Source organism: Vulpes vulpes, chromosome 2 (genome assembly GCF_048418805.1).
Source record: "Vulpes vulpes isolate BD-2025 chromosome 2, VulVul3, whole genome shotgun sequence".
Lineage (NCBI taxonomy): Eukaryota > Metazoa > Chordata > Mammalia > Carnivora > Canidae > Vulpes > Vulpes vulpes.
This window is the reverse complement of record NC_132781.1, coordinates 52,368,099-52,389,655: the sequence shown is the minus strand read 5'-3', so window position 1 is coordinate 52,389,655 and position 21,557 is coordinate 52,368,099. Positions and strand designations below refer to the sequence as shown.

Below are 21,557 nucleotides of genomic sequence, written 5' to 3'. Positions count from 1 at the left end.
TACTCACTAAACACCAGGGTGACGTGGTAGTGTTGACCACCTGCAGGAGCAGTGCTCCATAAGGAAGTTGCCATGGCAACTGTGACTTCTCTCTGGTCTAACAATTCTACCAGTCCATCAGACTTTCCTTCTCTACCGGGTCTTTCCCACCGGCATTCAACTATGCCATTATTTTTCCCTTTTTAAAAAGCTTTCCCTTGGGGGGGTACCTGGGTGGCTCAGTCAGTTAAGCATCTGCCTTCAGCTCAGGTCATGATCCCGGGGTTCTGAGACTGAGTCCTACATTGCGCTCCCCACTTAGCTCCCCACTTAGCGAAGAGTCTGCTTTTCCCTTTCCCTCTGTCCCTCCCCCTGCTCTCTTTCAAATAAATAAATAAAATCTTTAAAAAAAAACAACTTTCCCTTGGCCCTACTCCATTCAACAACTACCACCTTGCCTTGGCTCCTTTGGCTTTCCCTTGCAGCAAAATCCCTCAAAGAATTGGCCATGCTCAGTCCATTCTCTTCCAAACTTCCTCACTCCCAACAATGCAGTGAAACCTCATGTCAACATTTCCAGTGACCACCATGGTCAAGTCTCAGTCCTTATGTGATTTGACTTCAATCAGCATGATCCTGTCCCCCTGGTTCCCTTCTCCTTATCACACTTCCTGCCTCTGGCTCCTGGGGCACCACAGGCTCCAGGGTTTTCTCCTACATTACGGGAGGGTCTTTCTCATCTCCTCACCCTCCTAATGCTGGAATGCTCCAGGGCTCTCCAGTCTCTTCTCTCACTCACTTCCTTGGTTATCTCACCCAGTCTCATAGTTTTAAACAACATCTTTATGTCAAAGACTTAAAGCCTAGGCTTTTCTAAACTCCAGATTCTTACACTGAACTTCTTAATGGCCATCTACTTCTAGGTCTCTAAAAGACAACTCAAACTCAACTGAACATCTCAAACTGTTCTAAACCCCAACTCCTGGTCTCCACCCCCAAACTCCATCTGCTCCACTGGCACTCTTGTGTTTGTAACTGGCAGAATGCTCAGGCCCTCTGCAAAACCCACTGGCTCTCTATTCAAGCTCCTTGCAATCACCTCCACGTGATTTGCTACTCCTTGACCTCATCTCTTATCACTTTCTCCGATACTCTAGCCATGCTGGCCTATGATCTTCCTCAACAGGCCTGGGTTCCCTCATGCCCTCTGCGCCTGCTACTCTTTCTCCTAGAGTTTTTCTCCTCAGCTGCAGCTCCCACTCTTCACTGCTGCGTACCCCTCCCGCTCCATCTTCCTAAACTGACCACCACTCCTCCAGCCCTGGACTTCCTATCCCCTTCCCTGCCTTCTCTATACAATGCCTGTCAGCAAACAGACTGTATATTTTACTTGTTTATATATACACTATAAAATCCAGAGGGCAGTGAGGCCTTGTTTTTTCATCAGGCATTCCCTGTGTCTAAAACAGTGCCTGACACAGGCCCCACTCAATAAATATTTGTTGAGTGGATGAACACCCATCAATCAATGACTGAATGACTATAGAAAATGGGAGGGTTTTTTTTTTTTTTAGTTTAGTGTCCCATTTAACAGTAAAGGAAGACTACTTAAGGCGTCTATATTCAATAGCACCAGGTTCTTTAAACCTCTGTCATCCATCTTCTCATCCCTGTAGTGAAGAGAAGGACTATTTTATCAATAAAGACCGAAATGTGTGTGTAGAAGACTAGAAGCCAAAAGGCTCCGCTAAATAATCCTGATTGTATGAGGCAGCTAGAAGGTGATATGTAAGTCTTCTTCTGGCCTAAAAATTTAAAGCTCCAGAGTCATAACAATGACAGCAGAGGGCACCCAGACCAGAAAAGACCCCAGAGATCAGGGGCTGGCAAACTTCTACCTGTAGCCTGAAACCCACTAGCCTCCTGGTTGTTGATGCAGGTTGCTTGTTTATGGTCTGAGAAGTAAAGAATGGTTTCCACACCTTGAGATGGTTTCATTTTAGCTAGTTATTTAAGTACCTACATAATCATCTTGATTTTGCCTCTTGGCCCTGCAAGATCTACAAAAGTCACTGGCTGGCCCTTTACGAAGCTGAACTGTCTCTGACCTAGATGACCCCCTTTGGCTGCAGTCCACAAAGTCTCCAGAAATAGTCATCTGGTACGTCACCATGAAGTGACTCCTGAAATCAAGTGCCCTATAAGCACTTGCCAAAATGTAATTGGATATAAAGTGGCCATTGGCCATTGCTATGATCTAAGGTAATAGTGACAGCCTCTCCACAGCTGGAAAAGTAGTCAGACACGGAAATGTATTGTATGCATGTTCCCAAAGTGAAGCATACCCTAAAGCCAAAGGCTAAGGGATATTGTTCTAAATTTGGAAATATCTGATGACAAAGCCAAGTTTCCTTCCCTTTTCTTACCGCACCCAAAACAACACCCCACACTTCTCACGAGAAAAATTCCTCACACTTATGTTTCCATTTCCTACATCTGATCTAACAAAAAAATCGATTTATGGAAGTCCATTCTCTATACAGATCTTTTAGTACCACACCTGGCACACAGGAAGCCATCACCATTATTGTAACATTATATCCCAACATATTACTACTGTATTATAATTGTATATGTGATTGTATCATATTGTATACCACATGTATGATACAGTATACAATGTGTCATATACACAATTAATTGAATATATTATTATATTCTATAGCATGAAAACATATAACATGAATGTAAAATATATTGTCATAATGTACAGGATATGTTGTGCTGTCTTGTATCTTTATTACATATGTTATTACACCACTGGTATATTACTATCCTAACACAGGAGATGCTAAGCCACAAACTAGCCACAGGACTTCAGACAAGTTACCTCATTTCTCTAAACCTCGATTCCTTCATTGGTTAAAACTAGGGAATCATTTTAGAAACTTTTTTTATCATTCTCTTCTAGCTCAAGGCATCTGTGATTCCATTAGCATGGTAAATAAACTGCTTCCAAAACTCTTTTTCACCCACTCTATTTATGGTCACACGCAAGCATGGCTTAGAAAGCCTTGCCGATGAACAGACTTAGACATCACCTTCGTCCACTACATTTACTCCAACTCTCTGATGCCTGCATTTGTTGATTCAAACCACCTTGGCAGCATGCCATTTAATAGCAGTATGCTGATTTTAACAACTGAGTTGATGGCCCATCATGCAGGCAGTTGGAGAAAATGGTACCAAGCAAGCCCTACAGAAGCTAAGATGAAGACGAGCCGGGTCATTAGTCACACTGCCTAACGGTAATCATTACACTAACAATGTTAACAACTCTTGTGGGCTCACTCTGTCCCACCACATGAGGAAATTGAATTATTTAATACTCACTGCTCCCTGGGAGGCAGAAGACAAAAAGTTGTGATGGGAAATGGCTATCCCTAAATAAAATCTCATGCCTCTTTTCTATGAAACTCAACACTTGAAAGAGGTTGAGTCAAGTCCCATGCAAAGGACTATTAGAAGACAGAATCTTGGATCCCTGGGTGGCGCAGCGGTTTGGCGCCTGCCTTTGACCCAGGGTGCGATCCTGGAGACCCGGGATCGAATCCCACGTCGGGCTCCCGGTGCATGGAGCCTGCTTCTCCCTCTGCCTATGTCTCTGCCTCTCTCTCTCTCTCTCTCTCTCTCTCTCTCTGTGTGACTATCATAAATAAATAAAAATTTAAAAAAAAGAAGACAGAATCTTAAAACAAAACCAGATTCTTAACACTGATAATGGATTTTGAACTTCCCATCTCATCTCTGAGTCCCATGCCATATCGTAACTCATCACTAAAGCATTAGTAAATATAAGTTTTACAAGAGAAACAATTTCAAAATGATAATACTCAATGCTGAGGTGCTTTTGGGTAACAGATAAACTGATCACTCATGAAAATACTGACAGATACATTCCTTAGAGCCTTAAAGTTATTCCTACGTTCTTGGCTTGGGAATTTTACACTGCAGTTTTATCCTAAGGAAATTATCCAACAGAATCACAAATATATATATGAATGAAGCTACTTATTGTAACAGCAAAAAGGGGAAATAATTTCAAAAGTCAGCAGCAGGTAAATGCTTAGTAAGTTATGGAATATTAACATAATGGAAACGTTACAGTCATTTCAGTAGCTATGAAGACCACACAGAAGCATGAAATAAAAAAATGATTTGCACATGATCGCAATTCTGAAAAACATGCATTCATGTGCAGCAGCTCTGGAAAAGATTAATTGTAACAGCTAATTGTTCTGCTCACTCACTATGTTTTAGGCCCTTTAGATTTAGATGCTCAACAGGCATTTTCTTCTTTGCATCTGTCCATTTTTTACAATCTTCAATAAAGTAACATCTTTTCAATTAAAATAAAATGTAATTCTTCTGTATTTAACCCAAAAATAAAACCAATAATAAACACGGGATACATACTATGTACCAGGGGTTGTTCTAAGCATTTTACGGGTACTATTTACAGATGAAAAAACTGAGGTCTAGAAATTAACTAACTCACCCATGATCAGCCAACTAGCAAGTGGAGGAGCAAGGATTCAGCCTTGGTATCCAGGCTCCAGAGTCCATACTCCTAATCACAATGTCATTATGTAAAAATACATCTCAACACTACGGTTACTCAAAACAGGAAAATGAACTATCCTGATTAGTTTAATATTCTAGTTAATCAGGAATAGTTCAGGATGCCTGGGTGGCTCAGAGGTTTAGTGCCTGCTTTCAGTCCAGGGCATGATCCTGGAAACCTGGGATCTAGTCCCACATCGGGCTCCCTGCACGAAGCCTGCTTCTCCCTCTGCCTATGTCTCTGCCTCTCTCTGTGTGTCTCTCATGGATAAATAAACAAAATCTTAAAAAAAAAATCAAGAATAGCTCAATTATGTTGGGTTTGGCAATAAACATTTCTAAAGAAATTCAACGCCATAAAAAACCCCCTTGCCCACAATGCCAGCACAACTGATGACTTCTCCAGACGCTGAACACCCAGAGAGCTTGCAGACAGGAACAGCAGTGGCCAGTGCAGATGGTCACTGACACACAGACCTCACAAGCACCTCTGCGATCACCTGACATGTAACCTCTTACAACTGAGAAAAGGAAACAGGCAGAATTAGGCAAATTCTCATGGCTAGCTGAGGGTGGAATAGAGCCAGGCCCCTGACCCACATTCATGGATGTCTAATAGTAAGAATTACTATCATACATTCAGTGCTTGCTCTCCACTGAGGGCTGAAACACGGATTATCTCTCAATAGCCCTTCGACACAGACGTTCTTATTAATCTCATGTAGAGACCAAGAAACAGGCTCGGAAACATGAAGTCACATGGCTCGCCTCACTCAGCTAGAAGGCACTGAGCTGGGTGGCCCCAGTGCAGCATCCAGCCCTCGCACATTCTGGTGTACTGGCTGAGACGCTTATACCAGACACCCCTGTGGCCCCAAAGCAATGGAATAAAGACCAGAAAATGAATGGTGGGAGGTGGGCCGGCTTCAGCTTTGGCCAGAAAAGCCATCAAAATAAATTACCAGCGGCCCCGGATGCCTCTTCACTACCTAGCTTGCCGTGGCAAGTCTCAACACCACTGCTCACTGGAATCCAAACAATGCTGTCTTTGCCTCTACCGCAGAGGGACCAAGGAACATGCGGAATTAATGCAAATCCATCCTGGACTCCCTACCCCCACCCCCTGCCAGCCAATCTCCTTTCCCCCAGGCCCAGGAAAAGACACTTCTCACCCTCAGCTCTTCCACGAGGGTGTTAATTTCATTCGCTCAGCTCACGCCCAACTGTGTACAAACATGCAAATCATCAACATTTCCATCTACCAGGCTGGTATGGCCCCAAGCTGCTGGGGTTTCTGAAGGAGATAACAATTCAATTTGCAATTACTGCTGCAATTTTTAATCCCTCAGGAAACTTCTACCCCAGTTACGCTCCCAAGAGCCAAAATGACCACTGTAAGCAACCCTTCAAATTAATTCTCAAAAAGAACAAACGAATGAGTCTTCTGAGAGGGCAGAGTTTGTTTTTTTTTTCTTCTGAGAGGGCAGACATATTTCAGAGTTCAATTTAGCTCTAAATGGAAGGTTTCACCAGGTACCTGGGTCAATGAATCAGCAACTAAGTGTTCACTATGATTTCAGCGCTTTTTGTAAAGCAATCTTTTGCAATGTGAATAATTATCGATAGATTGAACTCTTTGTAAATTCAGAATTGCTGTGGAATAGAGGAAGATGTACCTATTTTCAACCCCAAAGTCTGCACTTTGAGCAGAGAGAGGCAAAGAATCAACACTTCCAGATCCACATAACCACCACATACCGGCCAGCTTTGGTAGCTAGCATTTACTGAGCACCTACTATGCACCAGGAACCAAGCTCTGCTGTTTGTTCCTCACTTATACCCATGGTAACACAGCCAGCCAGGGAGCACAGGATTTCTGTCACCAAGTACACTCCTGGAGGGCACCAATTAACAAGCAACAGGCTCTGCACTAGTGTGGAAGATAGAACAATGATCCCAACAGACAGCCCTCAGGCGGTTTACAATCAAATAGTGTATAAACAGATCAATAAAAAAATACCTGTGGTGAGGGCTATAAGGAAATCACACAGGAAGACACAGTCATTTGGAGAAGCTGTGGAAGGTGAGGGCCGTGAGGGAATGAGGAGATCTGGGATTACAAAACCCGCATGTTCAAGGTCAGACGGCAAATGTGAGGCAGAGCCCTGGCTGGCTGGAAATCCCAGGATCACACTGGAAGCCACTGCCTTATCCTACCTTCCATACTTTTTTTTTTTTTTTTTGGCATGAGGGGCCTGCTATAACTCACTACGGTATTACAAACGACTCACATTTATTAACCACTGCAAACACTCTGTATTGTAAAACCCAAAAAGAGCTATACTGTTTTCTACTTATGTCTTGGGTTCTGAGAGCCATCAGAAAATCAAGAATAAGAGTCAGAGAGTATAAAAGTCAGTCCCCTCAAAAGATGGGCATTGCATACTGTTTAAAATCATTCAAGAGACATTTCTCTACCAGGTATATATAAAATGCTCTTCAGGGTGACAGCTGGCAGAGGTGGTAAGATTTATGTTTCTTGAACTTGCATTCTGTCACTTTAATTTTTCAACTTTCCAGGCGTACAACCTGGAAACAGAAATGTAAATGACTTAAAGGGCAAATAATGATTTCCTTTAAATTTGCTTTTGAAATGTATTCTGGGCTTGACCTTCCTAATCACAAATGTCTGGCTCTGGTTAAAAGTCTGTATTCCCAGGAGCCCCTGCCACTACAGGGCAACAGACAGGACGGAGAAGTCAGGAGCAGCCTGAGCTGTTTGTACCAAATGCACACAAAGATGTGTTTCCCATTCACTTGGCCCAAAAGCAGACCCTGACACCCTGTTGTTCTGCCTTGGAGCATGGAGTCATCAGTCATCCACTGAGATTTCACAGCCATGTTGAGTGTAGACTATGGAAAATATACTCAGATCAGGGTCACAGGGGTGTCTGGGATTCACAAAATCTGGTTCCTAAATATTGCTCTAAAATCCCATTTCTAAAACATCAACAACCCTTAAAGACGCAGCCAAACAGATAAACTATGAAGGACTGCTCCACACCCTTGCTACTGCGGGTCCTTAGCAGGGCTTCCCTGGATTCGAGGTCAGGGAAACAAACCCCTATCCCAGGGTCTAAACTGCATAAACAAATCTCAACACTGGCCAAAATGTACTCCTGGTCAACGGGATCCATGCAGACTCAGAAATCAGGGGAGGGAGCGCTCTTTCTTTTACCCCAACTCACAGTGAACCTTGCAATGCCTGCTATTACTCACCTCGCTCCCACAGCTCCTCTTATTGAAACTACTGAACACAAACTGTAAAATAAAACACAAAAGCTGGCTTTAATTTTGCCTGTAAACCAGGCTGCTTCCAATGGTTAATTTCAAGAACTTTTATACATTTTTCTAAAAAAAAAAAACAAAACAAAAACAAAACAAAACAACAACAAAAAAACACCAGAGATTATCTGAAAGTAAATATATTAAATTCCTGTTATAAAAGTAGTGCTTCTGAATTACTGGATTTTTATGATTTTCTTGTTAGTGGCTAGAGATATCAACCCATGTAGCACTGAGTAAGTCCTGGATCCTGACCCACTTCAGTAAATAACCGTGTCTGCTGAGATTCATTCTTCTGAAGGATACTGTACTGTGATGCAACCAGCAACCATTTTTGTAATGGTGTCCCCTCCTGGTTAGTAAAAATACATTAAAGAAAGTATAACAAGCCTCACAGAACCATTACCTGGATTCTTTTTTTTTTTTTTTAATATTTTATTTATTATTTGAGTGAGAGAAAGAGAAAAGCACACGAGTGGGGTGAGGGGCAGACGGAGAAGCAAGCTCCCTGCTGAGCAGAGAGCCAGATGTGGGCTCTAACCTGGGACACTGGGATCATGACCTGAGCCAAAGGCAGATGCTTAAACTGACTGAGACACCCAGGTGCCCCAATTACCTGGATTCTGACACTTGTCAAACTTATACTATTTTGCTTCTCTGTATGTATATATGCACTCATTCACCTGAACCACTTTGGAATAAAATTATAGACAGTATAATGCTTCACCCCTAAATACTTTAGCATGACTATCCAAAAGGACATTCTCCTGCATGACTCATTACCATCATTATACATAATAAAATCAGCAATAGTCCCCAGATATCATCTACTACCCAATTCATATCAAACTTCCTGAATGGTCCCCCAAATGTCTTTCTCACTATTTTGTTCAAACCAGGACCCAAAGACCACTAGTGATTACTTTTTTCACCGTAGCATGTCAGACAAAGGATGACTGACGGAAAGTCAGAGGGACAGGAACTTGACATGAAATAAGCAGCCTACCTACTTTTCCCTTTTAAAAAGAACAAGTTACCCATAACCTGACCACCGAGGACAACTATTGTTACCATTTCCATAGATTTCTTCCAGGTTACATTTTTCGCATAAACACATATCCATATATATATACAGGTGCAATCAAACTGTCTTGCTGGTCAAGTGCTAGCTCTGCTTTCTGTGGCAAGTGGAAGTAAAAGCCAAGACCTGAAGTCCTGAAGGCCTACGGCTGGGCTGCAGGGTTAATGACCGTGAAAAAAGCAGCTCAGTACACTGGAAAACTAAGTTGCCCTGGGACATGGTTAAATGGGTCCCCAGTTTCAGGTGTGCCATGGCAGTGCTTGTGGTCTCACTGGCTTCCTCCTCAAGACTGACACTAACACAAACCCTTTAAGAGACATCAAGTATGGTCAGTCGATGCTGGCCAGTATCACGGGCATCTAGGACAGGTTAATCTGAGATTTCCAACAGAAAGTACTTTGAATTCTTCAGAAGAAGGACGATATATATTTAAAAGCTATTAATAACATTCTCTCACCAAACTGTTACAAAAGATTCAAGCTCCTGGCTATCAAGATTTTTATTTGGGATATTTCTAATTTTCGATTGGCAGATACATGCTGCCGTGAGCACAAACCTGGAGCTGCACTTCACTCTCAGCCAGGCTATGATAGCACACTGAGATACAGATCACTTTAATCCTCAGGAGAGCTGTCTGTTAATTTTCTTTAAAATATGTTGACCGGGGATCCCTGGGTGGCACAGCGGTTCGGCGCCTGCCTTTGGCCCAGGGCGCGATCCTGGAGACCCGGGATCGAATCCCACATCAGGCTCCCGGTGCATGGAGCCTGCTTCTCCCTCTGCCTATGTCTCTGCCTCTCTCTCTCTCTCTGTGACTATCATAAATAAATAATTAAAAAAATAAAAAATAAATAAGAAAAAAATATGTTGACCTACAGAGCCTTTGTGATGTGGAAGGTGTTTGCCAAGCAGTTCCAGCTTTGGTGCGGAGCCAAAATATCCTAATGCAAGGCTGCCTCCTTTCTCCTGGAGACAAAGCCCAGGGCCTGCTTACCTTGCTTCCAGGGGCACAGACGGCTTGGCTTCCGGGGCTTCTGTTTCTCAGCAGCATTGCCCATTCTAAAGCCAGGAGCTCACAGGGTCCTCCCAAGCCTAGAGGTCTTTGCTGAACAGGGAGTAAGGACTAAGGTGCCGGCTGAAAGGGACTTCATCTCTCCAACATCCCAATCACCTCGCAAGCCCTGGAAAACCCTTCCAAGAAAAATCTGAATTCTGTTCAGAGCAGTCCTTGCCTCCTGCCTTTCAAACTCCCTTTGCTTCCAGGGAGGAAGCCAGAAGAAAAGACTTGTTATCGCCCCACGGGTGGGTCTCCGTCCCCCATCAGTCCATCTATATTAGGAAGCTCTTCCTTGGCCTTCCTTTGACACTCTATTACTCATTGGCACAGCAGCGGCCTCAGAGTGAACTGCACTTCCAAACACTTTCAATGCTGCCTTTCCTTGGGGGAGGAGTGGCGAACTGGGTGGCCAAAAAGCTGAAAGTTAAAAACGGACCAATTCGGGATGTGCCGTGAGAAACATTTTCCAAGCTTGAGATTTAGTGAGATATTCTTAAGAACAGGCTATTCTATTTATCTTTACATACCTCTAGAAAGTTTACATTTGAATCATTTGGGGATTCCTGGAGAAGCAGCTGAACCATAGGGTCCTCATTTCAAAGCTGTTCTCTCAAAGAAATTTCTAGTTTATTTGTAAGGTTCATCAATAAATCAGCTGTTTCTGTCTCGAAATGCATTTTCTGGGGATCCCTGGTTGGCTCAGCGGTTTAGCACCTGCCTTCTGCCCAGGGCATGATCCTGGAGTCCTGGGATCGAGTCCCGCATCAGGCTCCCTGCATGGAGCCTGCTTCTCCCTCTGCCTGTGTCTCTGCCTTTCTCTCTGTGTCTCTCATGAATAAACAAATAAAATCTTTAAATCTAAAATCTAAAAAAAAAAAAAAAATCAAAATGAATTTTCTTATGAAAGCACTGTATGAATGTACTTGTGACCCATCTCCAGTCCACACATTAGGGAGGCAACATGGGACTCTAACAGTCGAGATGAATCAACAATGAAATGGTACCAGTAGAACGCTCACTGCACTGCTGATATGATGTGGTTCCATTTTTTGCACTAATGCCTCAAGGATGACATGGATGTATGAACTGCTTAGAATCACACCTACTTGGCCACATGTTATCAGTCACCCCTTGAGATATCACTACCAAAAGCCCAAATCGCTCACAGAAGGGGAGGGTCCACCAAACTTCTCCTCTATTTTAGAGATGAAGCCAGGAGGGGATCAAGGCTACATAGCTGGTGAAACAGCTGGATCTAGCTCCATCTTTACTCTTGGCTAGAAAAGCCACTACCCATTTCCTCACGACTGGAGAAGGCAGGAGATCGGGAAAGGTGGTGGCCCTGGAGGGAAGCTGGCCTGATCTGAATCTGTGGGCACTTCCCAGGTGGGCAGCTCTGCAACAAGAACTTAACCTCCCTGGACCTGATCCTTTTCACTTATGTAAAATGTGTACAATCATGCTGCCTACTTCATAGGACAGTTTAAAGGTTAACCATGCTGTTTAAGGAAGTGCCTGGCAGGTGGCAGATACTCTTAATGAAGAGGGACTCTTGCTGTTTTTATTATTTTATTAACTGTAAACATCCAGCTTTAGATATGTTAAAGAGAAATTATTTACTCTCGCAAGGGTTTTTTTCCCCCCATATCAGGGTGAGATCCGTCGCAAAATTCTGGTAAATTCCTCATTCCTTTAGTGCAAATAAAATTTCACTTATAACATCTGCACCATCAGAGTAACATTTCAATTATGGAAAGTGACCTAAACCAGGAAGGTAATACCGTAAGAAGTCAGAAACCGAGGTTCTGAATGAGACATTTTACAGAGAATCCTCCCCTCTCTACCAGACATACAGGATTCAGAAGGAACCTGAGGCAGGGGGTCCTGCAAGGCACTGATCACTTCTTGAGGGATATTAAGAGAGAAATAACAGGGAAAGGTAAGTGATTGCTATAATGTGCACATTCACCTCCCCCAAGAGGCAAGGAGACAGAAGCAGGTGCCCAAGAGCTGACATAAGGTTTTGCGTATGGACTTTGTCTGCTAGGAGGAAAGTCTGATCTTGGTCACTTCCCCTCTGGAGAAAAATACAACAATATGAGGAAGCGCCAAGCACTGTGGGAAGGTTCCAAGTGGGAGTTCCAGCTCAGTGCAGGACATAAACAAAGAGGAATGACCAGCCTGGAGGTCCGGCCCTGCAGAACACGAAGGCAGAAAGTCAGGGAGCCAGTCTTCTGAGCCCTCTAGGCCCTGCTTTGAAGTGACTTCCCTGCCCAGTCCTAGAGGAAATCATCCAAGGCAAAGGCACATCTTGTGCTGTGTGTCACAGGAAGCACAGACTGGTATTTTCTTAAGACACACTCACATATTCGCAGATCAGTCACTGAATGTCACAGCCGGAGGAACCTCAGGGATTCACCCAATAAATACCAACACTGAGCTCAGGGAGAGCCAGATGACATGTGCTAGCGTCCACTTAGTTACCAGTATGATCAGTGCTGAGTTCAGGGTAAGGGAAGCATGTCTAGCAGGGCAACCTAATCTAATCTGGGAGGTCAGGGAAGGGTGAGACTCAAAGGATGAGCAAGAGTTGACCAAGCCAAGGGGTGAAGGGCATTTTGTGTGCAGGGAAGCATGTGCAAGGCCCTGCCGTAGGTGGAGGTACATGAATAGGGGGGAGGTAAAGTGGAGGTCAGCTGGGGCAGGACCTTATAGGTCATCTCATGAGCTTCAGGGGGCTCCTAAAGTGTTGGCCAAACCACAAAGGTTCAGTTTTGGGGAAGAGAAGTCCACAGATTTCATCAAAGTCTCAAAGAGATACAAAGGTTAAGGGGTGCCTGGGTGATGAAGTCGGTTAAGAAGACAACTCTTGGTTGCAGTTTAGGTCATGATATCAGAATCCTGAGACGGAGGCCCACGTCTGGCTCTGTGATCAGTGGGGAGTCTGCTTGGGATTGTCTCTCGCTTTCCCTCTGCCCTTACCCCCTGCTCATGCTCTTTCTGTTTCTCAAAAAATAAAAATAAAAAAAAAAAAAGAGGGAGAGAATTCCAAAGGTTAAGAACCACAGAGCCAGTCCAACTCTCTCATTCCAAAATAAGGAAACTGAGATCCACAGAGGGAGACATTTCCCCAAGGTTTCACAGACAGGCAGAGAACTCAAATCACAGACTCCTTGTCTGGTGTTTTTCCACATCTACCACTGCCTTATTTCTGGCAGGGGTGTGTCAACAACAACAAAGTACTAAACCTCACTGAATATTGATACTGTATCCAAAACAAGGCTGCTTTGTTTCTGTTGGGGAGGCTTAGAAGTGACACTCCACAGAAATGAACTGTAAAGTTGGCCACTCCACCTTTCTTGGGGTCTAACCTACCTGCAAAACACAGGGGGTCAAAGCCTCCAGTTGCAGGCATCCCCATGAGACGGCTTCTGGGTTCTGAAGACCTCAGCGAGCAGGCTGGGTCGCTACAGAATGGGTCACTACAGAAAGGGCTGTCCCAGCAGGCCCCTCACTGCTAACCCAGCAGCCAGCCTTCTCGAGAAGCTGCTCATTTGTTGCTCTTCAAAGTCAGGACTGCGCCAGGAATAAAATCCAGCCCATAGAACATGAAAGGGAGAAAGCCCACACCCCTAATTGTAGAATTCCACCGGGAACTGAAACAGAAACTATTCTTTTAAGTAAGCAACAGTAATTCGCCTCTCTGCCACTTACTTCATAATATTCGAAAAATACTCAGGAAAAGTTTAAATATGTGTGAAGAACACTTCTTAAACTTTTCATGCTTCCCAGAATACCTATGGGAGGAATTCTTAAGTGCCTGGACTGGCATTCGAGGCCCTGTGAAGTCTCGCCCCCAAACTACCTTCCCCAACTTTGTCTCCCACATTCCCCACTCTGGGGCCTTGACTTTGGCCCAGGACTCAATTCCATGCCCAAATCCACTCCTGCTGGCCGGCACTGTGCCTCACCTCCTTCCTCTCCAGCTAAGCAATGGAAACCTAATAGTCAACATCCAGCAGACTCTCGGTGGGCAACCATAATGGGGTCCCACGACCCCTGCTTTGCTTGGGCCATGACAGTGGCAGAAGAGGCAAAGCCCTCACTGCAAAAAGGCTCCCCGCCCCTTCTGCCGGCCCTCGTCCCTCTACAGCTCCTGCCTTCCAGAGACAGAGTCACCCAACTTAGTTGACTAAGTAAATGACTCACCATGGCCTCTACGCTGAGCCGGATGGGCACGAGAAGAGTCACCCCTAGTTGGGCTCTCCGAGCCCTCTGAGAAGCACACCCCTCTAGTAAGAGGCTGAGCCCACACCCAACATGGGCCTTTAAAACCACTCATTCAACAAAAATCAGTGAGCTTCAGCTCTACACCAGGCACCCTCTGGGATCTGGGGAAATGGCACCTGACAAGACCTTACCTCCTGATAAGGGAAAAGATTGCAAAATGCAGCTAACAAATGCTCCATTAAAAGGAAAGGAAAAGAAAAGGCTGGCCTGAGGGGGGGACCATGGCTGGAGAGGCCCCTGTGACTGACATACAAACAAGAGCCAGAAGGAGTCAGGGCAGAAACACATACAGAAGGGCAGCTCAGGGTTCCCTGGCACTTAGGATCTAAGTGCTTCCCGTCAGGAGCACACAACAACCCAAACACTGGCCACTTCTCCTATGACAAAATGGATTTTAAGAGGAGGAGGGGTGAGCAACTCTCTAAGGCACACAGCCAGCGAATGACAGATACAGCATTTGGATGCGGCTGCTGACCACGGGCTCCCAGGAGGCACACCACACTACCAGGGGAAATAAAGTCTAAGTAGAGGGAACCGTGAGTGCAAAGGCCCAGAGGCAGGAATACACTTGGTATATTCCAGGAACACTTGAAGGAAAAGCTCAAAAGCGTGCTCGGGGGCCAGAGCATAGGACGCCACAGGCCCTGGTAAGGACCGTGGACTGACCGCACAACCTGAGAGGAAGCTATTTGGCAACTGTGAACAGACCTAATTTGATCTAACAAACACTGGCAGTTTAATAAAGATTGGATGATTGTGAGGCAGGAGTGGAAACCAAGATGTCAGTTAGGAGGGGCCTCTGCAGTCCAGAAGAGACAGCAGTGACCTGGAGTAAGTGGCAGAGAGGAGGCAGGTACATCGAAAGCAAGCCCAGAGGACTGACAGAGCATGGGACGTGGGTTGGGAGAGTCGTCAGGGATGACTCCAGCCTGAACAACTAGGTCAAAAATGGCATTATTTATTGTCATGGGCACCCCAGAAGGAGCCAGTTAGGCAAGGGGCGAAGTGGAGAACAACAAGCTCTGGTCTATGAGCGTTACCTCCGAATCCGAGAGACATCTGAGGGGATAGTAAGTGGGCAGTCTGTAGTTTAGAGGAGAGTTTGGGGCTGGAAATAGAGATTCTGGAAATCATCAGGATTTAGATGGCACTTAAAGACATGAGGCTAGGGACGCCTGGATGGCTCAGCAGTTAAGCTCTGCTTTCTGCTCAGGGCATGATCCTGGAGTTCAGGGATCAAGTCCCCCATCTAGCTCTCTAAGGGGAGCCTGCTTCTCCCTCTGCCTATGTCTCTGCCTCTCTCTCTCTCTCTCTCTCATGAATAAAATAATAATAATAATAAAGACATGAGGCTAGGACTACTGAGGAAGAAATGAGGACTCAGCCCTAGGAGTTTGAAAGAGGTGCTCCAGAATAGGGCTGAGATGGGCGTGTCTTTATGTTACCAGGACACCTGTATACAGTAAGACAACTCAGGAGCAGCTTGGAAACCTTCACTACCACGTGTTTCAAGCCCTAAAGTGAATGCTGGGTGACTTTAAATATCATCTAAATTTTTGCACTTGGTCTTCAAGTTCCAGATGTGTAGTTTTAAAATGTCTTGCTAATGATGGCTAATACATCAACCTAATTAATTAGCTAATATTCTGAGGCACAATATACATTTACTGTGAGATTCATCAAAGAGTTTCTTCATTAACTGTCAATCTTCTGGCCATCTTGTCAGAGCTAATTAGACCACTGCTTTTTACCTCCTATTACTGTAGACAAAAGCACGCACTGCCAAGTAGAAGTGGTGTCAACACAGTCACTCTCTCACTGTTCACTCATGCTTCTATTACTGGAATCATCTTCACTCTGTGATGCCTTTGACACTTACTCATTTTATGAGGATTTCAGTACTGAGCAGCAAGCAGCAGTTTCAGCCTAGCTCTCCCATGTGCCGGCTGGGCAAATCACATAAGCCTTTCTGGGCCTCATCTTTTCATCTATAAAGTGGGGCACTACCTCCCAGCAGTGCTCTCGAGATGGTTAAATAGGTGTGTAGCAGAGCTCCCGGCATCAATGCATAGAAATTCTATCTTATATCCTCATTCTTCTACTATTCTAAGGACAACATTTTAGGTCAAATTCCTGAGACCCCTTCCATCCTCTCCATACTTGACCATAAGCAGTGATTTGAGGGTGTCCCCTACTCATCCACCCTCCTGGCAGCATTATCATTGGGGACCTTGTCAGAAGTGCCAATTCTCAGGCCAACCGCAGCCCTAGTGAATCAGAAACTGGGGGCTGGAGCCCAGCACCTTCAGGTGCTGAAGTCTGAGACCCACTACAAAAGGTAGGCAGCATTTTGGGAGACTCACAGGTCCTCAGGACAGGGACCATCGGCTGTAGAGGATCTTGTCATCAATATTTGCTACCATAACAGGCAGCAAGTTACCAATTTATCATAAACGCAAAGCTTCCTGTCTTACCAACTGTCTTCAATAAATATCAAATATATCACTTAAATAAAAATGAAATTTCTTACCAAAGTTCAATCCCCATACTCCTTTCTATAGCAACACGGAAAACAAAATCCCAGTCCAACTTAACCTAGACTGGTGTTGCTATATATTATTTTTCCAACTTTCCTTGTAAGGCTTGACAAAAACACTAACATCCCTTCTACCCATTCCAAAGAATATTAATTTAAGATCTGGTTAACCTAATTTTCATAAGGAAAACACATTCTGATTGTTTTATGTACATGTTTATCATTTTAAAAACCAAACTATCCCAGATTTTGATGCTCCCATGAGTTGAGTGTCTGGAACATACGAAGTGGCAGATGCCCACAGGGAGAATGGGACCCAAACCAAATTCAGCTGACCCTCTAGTGGCTTCTCTGGGCTTGCTTGATCCTGTGTTGGAACAGACCCTAGTTTTGAAATAGTTCCCTCACTGCAAACCAAGACCCTCTCCAACACAAATGTGGAACTCAGCAGTTGTAAATGATGCCTCCCTCAGTGTTTTCCCATCCAAACCAGGACACTCTTGAGAGTGATAGGGAGGATGCTATTAATAACTATGCCAGGACAGCAGGTGTAAGCCGGAATGCGTGATCATCACCCCATCTGTCACAGTCTACATGAACACAGTGATCCTCAAAGTAATTTTCCTCTGGTGTCCAGACACCTAACTGTGAGACTAGAATAGAGCTACATTTATAAGCTCCAGAGTCTGACTCTTCAATCAAAGGCTAGGTGTTACTTGGAGAGGAGAGGCTGAACCAGTTGCAGTGAGCACCATGAGAATAGGGGACTTATGTACCACCATGTCCCCAGTATCTACTGCCATGAACTGTAGACAGTAGGTGCTCAAGAAACCAGCTAAAAAAATTAGTCAATGCTTCACATTGTATTTCCCTGAATCTAAGATAGTATATTTCTTTATGATTTAACTTTTGAAATCAGGGTATGCTCTTTTATAATCTATCTTGCCAATGTATTTTTTTGTTTCCTGAAAAGTGTTAAGTCAATAATATGTCTTACATGTGTTGGTGCCATAGTATCAAAACAACACAGTAACTGCCTATCATCCCAGATTCACAGAGACACGTTAATGATACCCATGGGACGAGAGACCCTGTCATGGCAATCTCGAGGTGGCAACTCCAAATGGAGGCACGATTTCATCTAACAGAGTCTGCCTGGCCTTAAAATTCTTGGAGAAAGACTTGACCTCGCTTCTCTATAGATTATCTTTCCCTCCCCACCAGGTCAGTGATACCGTCTCATGAATGGGGCCAATAGCCTGGAATCCTGCCAAATGGTGCTGGAGTAAACGCCATCTGTGTTGTCAACTCATAGTACATGCCAACAATGGTATCTAGGCAATCTCAGATGGAAGCCACGGGGGAGCGTGAGAGTCTTTATTAAGAGCTGACATGCACTAAGCACTCACCATGTGCCAGTCTACAACACCCACCAGGCTCTGGGGCTCCACCACACGTTCAGGCTCCCTGGGCTTCCACTGGCCGCCCTTGGCACTGGTCTATTCAGATAAATACAGGGTGGGAACAACAGGCTGCCAGGGGACAGCATGGAGAGTACCCTCTGTGAGCTGTCCTTGAAGGAGCCCGGCAGAGCTGAGAGGCTCAGGTCCAAGGCAACAAGATCCATGGTTGGTAGGTACAGGAACCATCCTGGCTTAAAAGCTACCTACCCCATAGGAACCAAATCTCATAATCACACAGGTCTCCTCAAGGGATATGCCCAGTTAGAGGAGTCACACTGCACTTAGGGAATCCCAAAGTATGGTGTCCCACAAGTGTTTACAAACTAGCTCTAGTTCTTCCCAGCTCAAGATACAATGGATTAAGCCAGAGGTCATATTTACCATGAGCACTGTTGCCCAGTAATATACCTGTCATTTGCCATAGTGGTTTTTAATATTTTAATATAACTTATAAAGATATTTAAGATTATTTGGTTATGTAAATAAATGAAGAATATGTTAACCATAGTAATTTTTTTTATAAATTGTGGTAAAACATACGTAATGTAAAATTTATCATCTTAAGCATTTTCAAGTGCATGGTTCAACGGTATTAAGTACATTTACACTGTTACATACTATCACTACCATCCAGCCACATAATTATTTTGTTTTATAAAACTGAACTTAAAAATTGTTAGCCAATAATTCCCCATTCTCCCTTCCCTCAGCCCCTGCAACCACCATTCTACTCTCTTCCTGTTTCTATGATTTGGACTACCTTTAGGTATCTTTTTTTAAAAAAAAATTTTTTTTTAATTTTTATGTATTTATGAGAGAGAGAGAGAGAGAGAGAGAGAGGCAGAGACACAGGCAGAGGGAGAAGCAGGCTCCATGCACCGGGAGCCCGACGTGGGATTCGATCCCGGGTCTCCAGGATCACGCCCTGGGCCAAAGGCAGGCGCCAAACCGCTGTGCCACCCAGGGATCCCTACCTTTAGGTATCTTGCACTAGTGGAAGCCTACAGTATTTGTCCTTTTGTGACTGGCATATTTCATCTGACCATAATGTCCTCAAGGTTCATCCATGATGAAGCATGTGTCAGAATTTCATTCCTTTTTAAGATTGGATAATGTTCCAATGTATACACCACACTTTATTTATTCATCCATCATTAGACACTTGAGTTGCTTCTACCTTTGGGCTATTGCAAACAATGCTACTATGAACCTGGGTATACAAATATTTTTTTGAGATCTTGCTTTTATTTCTTTTGGTTACATACTCTGAAGAACTGCTATATCTTATGGTAATTCTATTTTTAATTTTTTTGAGGAACTGCCGTACTGTTTTCCATAGCAACTGTACCACTTTACATTCCCACCGATAGTGCACAATGGTTCCAATTTCTTTTTTTAATATGCAAACACTACTGAGGAGTGGAAGAGTGTGACCTCAGAGGGCAGGAATGAGGCACGGGCAAGCACAAGGAGGCATGATCAAAGATCTGTGCCTGGGGTGCCCGGGGGGCTCAGTCAGTTAAGCATCTTTTTTTTTTTTTAAGATTTATTTATTTATTCATGAGAGAGACAGAGAGAGAGAGAGGCAGAGACATTGCAGAGGGAGAAGCAGGCCTCCCACAGGAGCCCAATGCAGGACTCGATCCCAGATCCCGGGATCACGACTTGAGCCAAAGCCAGGTGCCCAACTGCTGAGCCACGCAGGTGTCCCAAGCATCTGACTCTTGATCCCAGCTCAGGTCTTGATCTCAGGGTCCTGAGTTCAAGGCCCTTACCCCATTGGGCTCCACTCAAAAAAAAAATCTTTCCTTAATCCCACAGACCTTCTGAGAAGTTGAAGACAAAGTTTCAGGTACTCTGTCTTCAGACTGTTGATCTGACAATCAAAGAAAAAGCAGTTGTCCACTGGTTCTCATCTTTACCAGTCAGTTTGCCTCAAAAAGTTTTAAGTCCCTGGCACTTCTGGGTTGTGCATGCCAAGTAGATTTCTATAGTCTCCCACACTGCAGCATTAAAGAGAAGCCCTGGAGAGGGGCCATGTGACACCCATGTGGAGTTGGCTGGTGCCTATGAAGAACTGATCTGGGCAGCAATGGCTGTATTAAATGACAGGTGAGCCTGAGAGGATCTGGAGTTATACACAGAGATGTCCTATATCAACTCTATTCTAGGTAATGAGGAACTGCTCCCATGGATGGAACAACCTAGATGGCTTCTTTCCTCAATGACTGGTCCCCTCAGCTGGGATGGGTTCACCAGGTTTTTTGGTGGTAACTGGGTCCCAACTTCTTCTCCATGAAGTCTCTGGGCCTTTCCCTGCCTAGGCGATCTCTGTATCTCATCTCTGTGGCCACTATGCCACATGAAGGGCAAAAACTAGAGTGCCAAGGACCTTGGAACTGAGGGAGAAGGGGTCTCAGCAAGCCCTAGAGCCAGGGTCAGAGGTATGCCTCCAGAGCTGTGCGTGTAGAAGGGTGGCAGCCTGTGCCAACAGCTCTAGTTTCTATACATCCTCATCAATACTTGTTTTATTTCCTGTTTTTTTTTTCCCTTTTGAAAGCAGCCATGTTAATGGGCATGAGGTGGCATTGTGGTTTTGATCTACATTTCCCTAATGATTGATGATGCTGAGCATCTTTTTATGTTCTTATTAGCCATTTGCGTGTCTTCTTTGGAGATGTCTACTCAAGTTTTTTAATTGGATTGCCTGATTTTTGTTAATCAAATGCCAAATAGATCAAATGATCTATTTCCAGAAAACAGATCTAGTTGTTAACCAAGGTCAAATTTTAAGTAGATAAACGTGGGCTATGTGTATACAATGGAATACTACTCAGCGATGAAAAAGAATAAAATACTGATAAAAACAACTTCATGAATCTCAAAGCTACTATGTTGAGTAAAAGAAGCCCATCTCCAAAGTTACATACTCGGTGATGTTCTGGAAAAGGCGAAACTACAGGGATGGGGAACAGATCAATGGCTGCTGGATGTCAGGGGTAGGGGAAGGGTCTGACCACAAAGAGACAGCAAGATGGAACCAAAGAGACAGCAAGGCTGTCATGGTGGTTACACATATCTAGAGATGAGGTAAAATTCAGAGAATTGTACACCCAAAAGAAGGTCAGTTTTACTGCATGTAAATTAAAAAAAAAAAAAAATGTTCATGCAGAAGGCAAAAGA

The 21,557-nt window shown here is 44.3% G+C and overlaps 1 protein-coding gene across 23 annotated transcripts in view; it reads right to left on the bottom strand.

The window, feature by feature from the left end:
• The window catches only part of RAPGEF1 (Rap guanine nucleotide exchange factor 1), a 139,383-nt gene that overhangs the window by 106,242 nt on the left and 11,584 nt on the right, over positions 1–21,557 (bottom strand). For 6 of the 23 annotated variants that reach the window (XM_026009545.2, XM_026009547.2, XM_026009548.2 and 3 more), the window contains exon 1: positions 10,023–10,459. The exons of 7 other annotated variants lie outside the window; for them this stretch is intronic. In XM_026009545.2, the coding sequence (XP_025865330.2) occupies positions 10,023–10,086 (64 nt within the window). In that variant the 5' untranslated portion in view covers positions 10,087–10,459. Of the gene's footprint in view, positions 1–7,881; positions 7,919–10,022; positions 10,481–21,557 lie in introns of those variants that run through there. 10 more of the 23 variants (XM_072748297.1, XM_072748309.1, XM_072748303.1 and 7 more) reach the window with 5 other exon arrangements.